The sequence below is a fragment of the Schistocerca cancellata genome, chromosome 4, assembly GCF_023864275.1.
Source record: "Schistocerca cancellata isolate TAMUIC-IGC-003103 chromosome 4, iqSchCanc2.1, whole genome shotgun sequence".
In the NCBI taxonomy this organism is placed as follows: domain Eukaryota; kingdom Metazoa; phylum Arthropoda; class Insecta; order Orthoptera; family Acrididae; genus Schistocerca; species Schistocerca cancellata.
In genome coordinates, this window is record NC_064629.1 from 302,824,330 (window position 1) to 302,836,854 (window position 12,525).

At 36.2% G+C, this 12,525-nt stretch overlaps 1 protein-coding gene across 1 annotated transcript in view; it reads right to left on the minus strand.

Moving 5' to 3' along the window:
• LOC126183191 (proto-oncogene tyrosine-protein kinase ROS) overlaps nucleotides 1-12,525 on the minus strand; it is a 597,756-nt gene that overhangs the window by 207,314 nt on the left and 377,917 nt on the right. The window contains exon 6 of the mRNA XM_049924934.1: nucleotides 10,838-11,077. Within this exon, the coding sequence (XP_049780891.1) occupies nucleotides 10,838-11,077 (240 nt within the window). The remainder of the gene's footprint in view (nucleotides 1-10,837; nucleotides 11,078-12,525) is intronic.

A 12,525-nucleotide genomic window follows, 5' to 3' on the forward strand; every position in this document is an offset into this window, starting at 1 on the left:
AATTCTGCAGCACAGTCAGTGTGACTGAGTCCCACTGTGTCTATATTCTCAACACGTTCAAATTTTAGAAAAAGGATATGACAAAAAGCACATGTGTTCCACACTCTCCCAGTTTATCATTTCACACATGTACAGTAGGAAGAACTGCAAAGGGCTTTGATGCCTCACAGATTTTGAAGCCATTCCATGAATTAACTGTCGGATTTGATCACATGTCTGATAATTTTGTAATTTTTTTTTAATATGTTGGTTTGGAGATAACATACTAATTTTCTATGGCAGTTCACTTAGTTGATATGTTGACATGGGAATTTCCATTCAAGTATTTCCCATAGTTCCTAACTTTATGCTTCATTTTATATTATTATTAATACTGCAATTTTTTAAATATTTCATTTCTGAAGTTTTCCTGTTTTCTAATGAACACATAGTTGTATGCACAATAAATACCCTTTGATACAGCCTTGCTGCACTTTTTGCTACACCACACATGGCTAAAAACAATTGGCAACACACCTACAAATTAAATCCTCTAGGTAGTCTTCAACATCTGTATTTATTTATTACTCCCCCTGTTATCTCTCACAAACATAAAAACCATGAAATACCATCATTGGATTACAATGAAACTCAATTACACATAGCACACATATTCTAATCAATATAAATAAGCTGCTGTCTTTTTTTGCATTTATTTCCTCTTTACCAATGAAAATTGCTTCTAAAGTGTAGTCTACAAAAAAAAAATTATTTCAGTTTATATATATATATATATATATATATATATATATATATATAGTTATAATAGAAGGAAACATTCCACGAAGGAAAAATATACTTAAAAACAAAGATGATGTGACTTACCAAATGAAAGTGCTGGCAGGTCGACAGACACACAAACGAACACAAACATACACACAAAATTCAAGCTTTCGCAACAAACTGTTGCCTCATCAGGAAAGAGGGAAGGAGAGGGAAAGACGAAAGGATGTGGGTTTTAAGGGAGAGGGTAAGGAGTCATTCCAGTCCCGGGAGCGGAAAGACTTACCTTAGGGGGAAAAAAGGACGGGTATACACTCGCACACACACACATATCCATCCACACATATACAGACACAAGCAGACATATTTAAGGACATATTTAAAGACATATTTCCCCCTAAGGTAAGTCTTTCCGCTCCCGGGACTGGAATGACTCCTTACCCTCTCCCTTAAAACCCACATCCTTTCGTCTTTCCCTCTCCTTCCCTCTTTCCTGATGAGGCAACAGTTTGTTGCGAAAGCTTGAATTTTGTGTGTATGTTTGTGTTCGTTTGTGTGTCTGTCGACCTGCCAGCACTTTCATTTGGTAAGTCACATCATCTTTGTTTTTAAGTGTGTGTGTATATATATATATATATATATATATAAATAAAAGAAAGATGATGAGACTTACCAAACAAAAGCGCTGGCAGGTCGATAGACACACAAACATACACACAAAATTCTAGCTTTCACAACCAACGGTTGCCTCGTCAGGAAAGAGGGAAGGAGAAGGAAAGACAAAAGGATATGGGTTTTAAGGGAGAGGGTAAGGAGTCATTCCAATCCCGGGAGCGGAAAGACTTACCTTAGGGGGAAAAAAGGACAGGTATACACTTGCGCACACACACACATATCCATCCACACATACACAGACACAAGCAGACCATGTGTGCGCAAGTGTATACCTGTCCTTTTTTCCCCCTAAGGTAAGTCTTTCCGCTCCCGGGATTGGAATGACTCCTTACCCTCTCCCTTAAAACCCATATCCTTTTGTCTTTCCTTCTCCTTCCCTCTTTCCTGACGAGGCAACCGTTGGTTGTGAAAGCTAGAATTTTGTGTGTATGTTTGTGTGTCTATCGACCTGCCAGCGCTTTTGTTTGGTAAGTCTCATCATCTTTCTTTTAAATATATTTTTCCCACGTGGAATGTTTCCCTCATTATATATATATATATATATATATATATATATATATATATATATATATCCTAGCCTACATTCAATCAGATGTGAGGAGTACACTAAACATCAAGGTAAACTAATTTTTCCCTATGTGACTCCACTCTTTGGAGTCCATAACAACATATGATTACAGTACCAACAACACATTGTATGTACAAGTTTTCAGCAACGTTAATTCTTGAGAACACCACAACTTTCATTGGTGCTTCAGAAATATAGTTACATTCCATGTAAATGGCAAGGAATCAAATTAGTAGAGTTAAATTTGTAAATTTTTAGAACAAGCAGTAATTTAAGCAAAGTTTTTATGTTAATCATTCCATTACATAAAAGCAGATTATGAATGTTGCAGAATAAGCCTCATTTTATGTATTATTGTGAATCGAACATTATCAGAAACACACACAAAAATTGAATAGGTCTTCCACAGAGATGTGATTCATGGTTCAGGAGGCTGGTAACAGAGATGGTACAGCAGGTGTGTTTGTGTTTGTGTGTGTGTGGGTGGGTGGGTGAAAGAGCCTTCATACTCATTAAAGCAAATCACCACTGTTCATGCATTGTGGAGATAGGTTGCAGCAGACAGTAGATTATAATACCTGCTCATAATCTGTTTATTTTCATGTTTGAAGGTTAGCCCTAATGATGTCTAAACACAATATTTATTTTCTTTACTTGTTCATAGTACTTTAGCCCTGTTTCCACCTCATTTCTTCCTCCAAAAATCCAGTCCACTGTAGTTATATTTATTTAAGTCGAATAGAGACTCACAAACCAGTTTTGCAACTTTTAAGCTGCATCTTCTGGTGTATATAATGCTATGTCATGAGGTATTGGGAGTTATTACAGAATGCCACAGTGTAACAGCTGGCATGGCTAGGCACAGTTCTCAGACTTCTTCCACTGGTAAAAACCATCATCAATGATGAATGTCCAGCCTGTGCTAAAATCACAAATTGTCATGACGTTACTGATTAAAAAATGTTCCTGAGGGCTTATGGACTGATGACCTCAGAAGTTAAGTCCCATAGTGCTCAGAGCCTTATGTCAAGCAATAGACAATGCCCTCATAAATGTTATCCAGTAAAATATTGGTTCAGGAAGCTGACACTCTTAAATATATTTGTCATAGCAGCTGACAACGCAAGTTATGGGTGTCAAAAGCATGCTGGCTTCCAGACCCAATATTTTTCTGGATAACGTTTATGAGAGGCATTGTCTGTTGCTTGACATATGCCCACAGGAACACATTTTAATTGTTAAAGTGATGATAGTTCATGATTTTAATACAGACTGGATATTCATCACTGATGATAGTTTTTATCTTTGCCTAGCCATGTCAGCTGTTACTCTGTGGCATTCTATAATAACTCGCAATAACATAGGACATAGCATTATATACATCAGAAGATGCAACTTAAAATCTGTGAAACTGGTTGTCTGAGTCTCTAATGGACTTAAATAAATACAGCTACAGTGGACTATTGTACTTTTTATTCAGTTCAATATTTTAATAGTTTTAACGCCCATATGTAAACACCTGTTATGCTGTACAAATTGTTCAATGAAGTATGTATAATTACTTCAGCTGTGGCTGCCCTAGTTTTAAAGTTATCAGTTTACTTTCACTTACGAAGGAAACTATATTTGTCATTGCAGCACATGGTGAGAGGTAGTCAAAGCCCTGATGTGAATGAGTGGTTCAGTTGTTCCAGTGATGAGCGATACCAAATAGCGAGAGAATGTCCCTTTGTGGCAGGTTTTAAGTGCACTACTTGAACCAGTCAAGCTACAGTGACAGGAAACAACAGACTGTTCCTCGTGTGTGTTATTAGCTCTCTGAAGAACTTTTTTCTTATAGATTAGCTGTAATTGTTCTTTTCTAGTGACAGTCTGCCACTCAATATCTGTTATATATCGTCAGCAGTAATCTATCATATGAATATCTAATCAACAATATTTTCTCAACTCATTCACATAAACAAGGTTCTCCCAGTCCTTACAACAGTTCTCTTTCTGCATATATTTTTCTTCTTCTTGCTTTTTTTCCAATACAATGCTGCTGTGTTGGCAAGTGCATCTTACTGTTATTATCATGCAGTCTTTTTCAAAGCTTTTCCGCATCCCAAGAAGAGGCTAACTAAGTTGGTTTATTTCCTCTCTTCAGTGGATTATCTTCATAGTTACATCATTTACTCATCCTTTGGAAACTACAAATATTCAACAGCAACAGACCCCACTTGCTTTCCACAAACGATTTTTCCACCAATGAAGCATGATGTTCTCTCTCACATCTAAAAAACTAGGACTACTCAATAAAATAAGATATAAAAGTAAGAACTCAAAAATACTCACAGTAGTTTTTGTATCTACTTCTCAGTATTTTGTTGTACGTGCTGTTCTCATTAAAACCAAGCACTTTATTAAAAGTGTGATAAGGAAATTCAGGAACTATAGCACAATTTTGAAACAGTGACACAATGCATGTTGTCTGCTTTCAAACTCATTTCCCTGATTTCATCTAGAATATGTTGTCTTTGATGAGGTGATTGTTATACTACAAGTCATTGTCACCAAGTATAGGCTGCTACTGTGCAGCATGTAGGAGGAATGGCATCCTTTTTATGTGTCATTCTGGTTGAATAATCAATTCAGTTGACATATGAGATTGTTATAAAATATAGACCAAATATTTTACGATGCAGTAGAAGAATAATAATGGAAGAACTGGACTTTTTGTTACTGTGTACCTTAGAAGCAGTAAGTTCTGAAAAGCAAAATTTTATACTGAGTGTCAAGCATGAGTATCACTGGTTTCATCCCTGAGTACCAAGTCATGATGAATCCATTGGTATTTTATCAGGCACTATGGTACTTGAATATCCCAGTGATCAGAGACTTTAAAATAGGATGACTAATGGCTGCATGACACCAGAAATTTGCTAGACACAGTCAGTTTCAGATCGTATGGAGCTAAAACGTCACTTAGGGCTTGAAATTCCATGAAAGATTGTTATTTAATGTGTTTGCTGCACCATGTGAACTGAATGGATACTGGAGAAGAAAAGAACCACATTTGGCACCCTTTGTGAAGGATGGCTAGGAGCCATTCTTCATCATATACCTGTAAACTAAGGAAACATCTGTGTCCTCATCCTGTTAGTGATCAGAGGATGTCAAATTACATGACACTGATGGTGGGATCTACACAAGGGAGGACACAAAGCAATCTTGGGCTAGATATCTAGAAACATAGATGAAAGTCATATTACTGGGAAATAACCAGCAACTAAGGCATGGTGTAAGTTGAGGAGAGGTAATGAAATTAGAAGTAAAATAACAGATCTGTTGAGACCAGGCTGCTACAGTTTTCTAGAAAGCTATTACCTGGAATGATAGTATTAAATCAAATCCTTTGTAAATTAGGACAGATCAATGTCTTCATGTTACTGAAGCCTGTTTTCTTGAATGACTTCAACAATCTTTCAAACGGATTGTGGCATGTAGCAATATTTAGATACAAATCACACAATTGGGAAATATTTGGGGAGATGATTTTTCTAGGAACTCAAGTCTATTCAAAGACGGGCCACTGTTCAGGACCAAAGTGACATTAGGTATCAGAATAGAGGATTTTAGTAATGGTAACCTGACTTCAAGGGTACTCTACAAAGAAGAAGATTTGGAAGGCACCAGTTCCCTCTGCATCAGCACTGATACAGCTGAAAGCAGGTGTTAAGGACAGCAGGTGACAGACACAGTGGCGAAGCCACTGAGAAGACTATCGATTCTTTAGACATACTTTATAAGGCTGATAACACAGCAGTATCAGGTGGGTTCTTATAGTTTAAGGACTATTCTGCATCTTAAAATAGCTTTCATGTATAAAGTAAATCTTATATTTGAATAATATGTGTATGGAAGGCAGTATCATTAACATTTCAATGAAGAAACCACTGCACAGATTATATATGATGTGGAATATTGTGTAGTCCTAGTGTCTACACCTCATGAAGATTGTACACACGGATACTGCTGAAATACTCTCCAAATGGTTACATGGCCCATGTCAACAGCATATGCACGCATATAGGTTGCAACTGTGCTACTAAACCTTTGAGATCTTTAACATCCATTGTTCTCATATCAGGCCTTCCACAGCCCACATGCTCAGTATGGAGACTCTGTTTCTTGAAGGCATAAATAACATACCAGATTTTCTGTGGATATAGCCTATTACTAAACCTGCTCACAGATATGACATGCATCCCCTCCGTTCTCACCTAACCTATACAGTCACATCAATGAATTCAAACAATTTATACTCGATGATGGAACCAGAACCTCACCTGTAAACAACTAGTAAGGCACAGTGAAGGATTAGAAACAACTCAACAACTAACTACACATTGACTACGTTGCAGTGCAAACAATACCCAAGGTATCAAAATCATGCACATAATGCATCAATGACAAGATGGTAATGATTTATTCCTTGGCAAAAATGATTCTCTGAGTGTGATCTATCCTATTATTCCCCAGTTTTTTTGATGAGGTGCTGAAACTTACAGCATTGTCTTTCTGTACATGTTTGTGGGTACATTGCACAAATAATATTTTTCACGTTCTACTCAGAAGTGTACAAGTTACTAGCACAGTGTGTGAACAGGGTGTGAATTTCAGCATTTTATTGAAAGTGGAGAAGCTCTGATGATTTTTTTTCCTTTTTTTAAACTCCGTTCTAGTGTTCTGTTAAACATGCTTAACAGTGTAGCTTGCTAAATTTTATTTTATGTAATTTATCTATTTCAGTTTAACTCCATTCAAATTAAACTATTAACTCAATCAAAAGCAGTAATTAAAAAAAAACTGGAGTAATGAGAGACCATAATCATAGTGAAGGAAGTTGGCATGGTGCACTGGTTAAACAAATAAAGAATATAATAACAATAAGAGCAGTTAATAGATGAGAATGTTACAATAAATCATACGTTAAGAGAATAAGTTAAAAATTCTCTATCCCCTTCCCAGCCTGCATAACAAATATACCAAACAGCTTAATTGAAGTTAACAAGCTTACTCAGCTTTCTATGTAAAAAATATGAAATCACTTGGTGAAAACATCTGACAAATGCTAACATTATTTGAAGACAGCTATTTACTTAACAGCTACTGAAACAGGAACTACTGGTGCAGTGCTGAAAGATATATTTGCTAAAAGAAACAGTTAAATCTCTTGCTTTCAAAACTTTTAAAAAGCTTCTTTGTCACAAGAACAAAACATCAGTAAAATAGGAAAATTCGTAAAATGTACACATATGATAAGTTCTGTTTCACCTAAAGAGTGAAATAATATTTTTTCTCATGTGGCTACAATCTAACACTGTTTCAGGTTCCAAATGGCAACACAAAGAGTAGAGGGTCATGTCATGCTTGGCAAGAGGAAGCAGTTCGATCCACAACAGATCTGAGGATAACCACCACAGGTGGTACTTCCACTGCACAAGTTTGATAATACCTACATTCCTCCACTACCCACAAAACAATGTTTTTCCTCATTCACACTATTTCCAGATGCCACATGACTTTAAAAAATGCAAGCATCTCACACTCTCTTCCTTGTCAATGCCTTCCACAAGAGTCTATCTCAGGAAAGGAAGTAAAACACTGTAGCTCACTGGTTGCAATCCTTATCATCTCGAGGTTTGATTACCTACAGCATTACTACACATTTTGTTTCTTTAGACTCTGACATCTTGAACACCAACTGGAAGGTAGGAATAACTTTCCAAACTGCCACCCCCTATCACCAAATTGATGGTCCCTCAAGTATTCTCTCACAGAAAATTGAGCAGTAGATCTCTGTTTTTGGACAGTTACCGTAGTATGAAAGTTAATATGAGTTCTGGATGAAGGGAGAACATGGAATCATATTGGAAGCAACAATGATCTAGCAGCAGAGAGTAACATTCTGAAGTATAAATAATGAGAATGAAAAACCCTTATGTCAAATACGAGAGATAACTCTAACTGAGGAGACATATCTATTATGATTCTGGCCTTCTCCATAAGTACACCAGCAACTTCATGAATACTCTGGAGTTCTGGAACTATCCAAGAGAACTGTTCTGTGAGTATATTCCTCAAATCAGAATGGCTAAACCCAAGCTGTACAATACATATGAGCATCCCAGAGTATAATATATTGATAGCTGTTTTTGTTAAGGTCGAAACCTTGAGTCATCTCCTGAAGCCAAAATGAGAAGAATTCTCCCTATTTCTCCAAAAATATCCATTTTCCATCCAGCCATGCCCTGCAAACCACTTGCCACAACCCAAAAATCCATAATAATGCCTTTTTATCCAATGCCTTTACTCATATGAGTGGTCCCATTGTAAAACTACCTTAAGTACCCTGCCAATACCACACAATTCATCTTCATCACCAGAAAAATAAACATAATCTGGGAGATGAAAACATGTGAGCAAGAAGAACACATGATCCTCCAATTGATTTGTAAGTACTTCCAGTTTATTATAAGGACAAAGCTCTCAGTAATGACAAATGCATCCTTTCTACATCTGGAACATTTAAAATCCTTTTACAGAGCAGGTAGGGATTCAAGTATTTATTTCAGCAATTGAACAACATAGACTGCGTCTTTTACATTGGAACTTCTGAACTCCAGATATTAGAGGTAGATCCCAAAACTCAGTTCTTACCATCCATCTGCATTTTTACTCCTTGTACCACCCACCTGCCTTTTTATTCCCTCTGAACTTCTTCAATCTCCTCCAAAGTATTTCTTCTTCCCCTTTTGTATTTACAATCTGTATTCTCTCTTAGCTGTTATGTGAGAACATGTCTTCTTTTTTTATGTGCTCCTTCCTTCTTTCTTTTTTATGCATTTCCCACACCCATATCCTTTTAATGTTTTTCTGTTTTTCACTAAATTTGCTATTTTTTTCCATTTGCATCTTGTGGCACCTTAAAGTAAGTCCAACATTTATTTTTGACCTATCAATTTTTGGCAGTTCATTTTTACTATCTTCAATTTGGAACCTTGGCAATCAGTTAACTGTTATTTCTGATTCCTTTTCTGTACCATTTCTCTTTCATAATCTGATGCCGACATGGTGGGATGTTCCTCCCTTCACTATAGAAACTACACATTATACCCATTATTCCTACTGTCTATTTTATTTCTTTTTACAGACGAATAGACTACATAAAAAAAAATTAAATCAGGTTTGTTAAATTTATGAAACCAAAATGAGAAGAATTCTTCCTATTTCACCAAAAAGATTCATTTTTCATACAGTCATACCCTACAAAATACGTGTCAGCACCCACAAATCTCTAATAATGCCTGTTTATTCAATGGTTTTACTAATATGAGTGGCCCCATAATTTGTGTGTGTGTGAGACAAAGATGGGAGAGATAGATAGATAGATAGATAGATAGATAGAGAGAGAGAGAGAGAGAGAGAGAGCATTGCCCCAGTTATTACTGTTTCAGAAGCTGGTTCTTGTCTGTCTCAAAGAAATAGGTAACTGTTACAGCTTATAAATATTGCATACAATTAAATAATATTTTCCAATGGTGCATTCTTAAAATTGAATTCACAATTAAGTGTCTAGGAGTAGTTTCATCGAACCACCTTCAAGCTATCTCTCTACCGTTCCACTCTCGAACAGCGTGTGGGAAAAATGAACACTTAGATCTTTCCTTGAAAAGCTCTGATTTCTCTTATTTTATTACGATGATAATTTCTCCCTATGTTGGTGGCTGCTAGAAAAATATTTTCATACTCAGAGGGGAAAGTTGGTCATTGAAATTTCATGAGAAGATCCTGCTGCACGAAAATCGCCTTTGTTTTAATGATTCCCACTCCAGTTCATGTATCATATCTGCGGAATTCTTTCCCTTATTTTGCAATAATAGAAAATGAGTTGCCCTTCTTTGAATTTTTTTTATGTCCTCTGTCATTCCAATCTGATGCGGGTCTTTGGTTTGCTTTCCCCACAACATTATTCATGTGATCACTCCAATTTACATTATTCGTAACTGTAATCTCTAAGTATTCAGTTGAATTTACAGCCTTTACATTTGTGTGATTTACCACATAACCAAAATTTAATGGATACCATTTAGTACTTATGTGGATGACTTCACACTTTTGAGAGCCAATTGCCACTTTTACACCATACAGATATCTCGTGTAAATCACTTTTTCTTTAGAAACTTCTAAAACATTTCCAATATTAATAATCTGCTTGAAGAAGGTGAAATTTTTCTACTTAAATTTTGCCCCACATTCCCTTCACACATGTCAATGACATTACATTTACAGATCACTGCTTTCCTCACATTTCTCTTTCCATTTCTACTTCAATTCTTTTTCCCATTAGACTGCAGTTTGAAACACTTCTCCAGCTTGATATCTCATTGTCTTCAATGGTCTGTACCCCTATGATATCAATTCGCATGAGTATGACAAAACATTCTCCCCTGATTACTATTGGCATATGGCCACAGTACATTTTCTAACCCATCTGTTGCATGATTAAGTCACTAATCACTGCTGCTCCTTCAAGTTACTTATAATCTGTTTCACATAGCTTAGGAATGCTCTCACACAAGGTAATTCTACTTCCAGCATTTTGCAATTAAACCTTGATACTTTAGTAACACAATTTTTCTCTCAGTCCCATGGCTGCAGGAGAGATTAGAGTTAGTGGAAGTAATAGATTGGAAATGTGCCAGAAAAGTTTATTCTTCTCAAACAGTGAAGAAACGCTGTCGTGCAGGAGATCTTGTGTGCATGCTTTTGTGGTCCTCTTCACCTCACCTTGAGGGCAGAATAGCCCCCTAGCACTTCGCTGATATGTAACACATAAGACAAGACAGGTCCATTGGGAAAGGGACCGGGCTGCCATGACACAGAGATGCGGCTACTGTCAACAGCTGTTGCTCTCACAATTTGTGGTGGTGATGATGGTACACCAGCTGGGAGTGTACTGATGACCACACTTGGTTCTGATGTCACTGGCTCACTAAAGTGAGGTGATAGAAGAAGTGCAATCCGAAACTGTAACAAAAAATTTAAAAAATTCTGTTACTTCCACTTCAACTCAAGCAATACAGAACATGCACAGAATTTGTAATTTCTTTGTTAAATTATATTGAAATTACTTTCAATTTAATTATGTTACAATCATATAACAAGATTAACTGAGAGGTACAATCTCATAATTCTTGAAAAAAGTCATTGGAACTTGATGTTCTAATAAATCAAGTTTAAGTGTCTGATAAGAGGAACCACTGACAAAAAATTAGGCGCTATTCATGAACAGGAAAGAGGTAGGCAAAATGAAACCAAATTTTCAAAGGACATAGGTTGACAGCTTCCAAATACATTTATTAAGCTTGTTACTGTCCTGGTTTTCTACTTCTGCCAATTTTATTAAAGGTGTATTATAATTTTTCAACTTTATAAGCTTATCATAGGAAGTCTTGTAAATAACTGAAAGCTTATGCACAAACTAATTTATAACATTATTCAGATATTAATAGTACTGAATTACTTGTAATTAACAAAAACCATTTACAGTAATTGTCACAATATTTCATAAAATATGTTTCTCTATTGCAACATAAGTAACCTACAATTATCAGCTTCATCACTATACATAATAAATAAATTTTTTAAAAATATACCAATAGTATCAAACTGAGGAGACATAGAGCAGTAGACAGGCACACACAATACGCTAACTTTAAATTGGTTGACCCACTCCCTACCCCTGAAATGGTAGAAGTCAGAAGGCTTTGACCAATAGTACTTTGTTTTTGGCTGCAGACAACATTAGCTAGCTGACAGTATTGTGTAAGGTAGCCACCATTATATGCTGTGTTACTTTGTTGTACTTCACTGTATTTCATACTGTTTCCTTTCCTTGCAATATGGGTATGTAACTCCTGCAGTTATGATTTTTATTAAACATGTCAATTTTTTTCTTTAAAGTCAGTACTGCCACTAGACTGTTGTTTATGTACAGTGTTACATTTACACTAACACAATCATGATTTCGGCTTCAAAGTGCCATTATCAAGTGTTTCAGGTGTTATAAATTGCCTATGATGGCATACTACCATATTTTACACTTAAAACAGATAATGGCACTTCAAAGCCGAAATCATAATTGTGTAAGTGTAAATGTAATACTGTAAATACACAACAGTTTAATGGCAGTACTGACTTTAAAGAAATATATTATGACTGTGGCCCTGCATTATGAAAAAATTATTAGATTTCATTTTTGTTTATGAAAAACACTTAAATGACTTTTTTTACATGAAAGGACAACCATCACCTAGCTTTATTTCTTGGTCCTTCTTCAAAAAGCACACAGGCAGGCTGGCAGGCACAGACGCACGCACACGCACACCCACACACACACACACACCCACACCCACACACACACACACACACACACACGCACGCACACACACACACACACACAGAGAGAGAGAGAG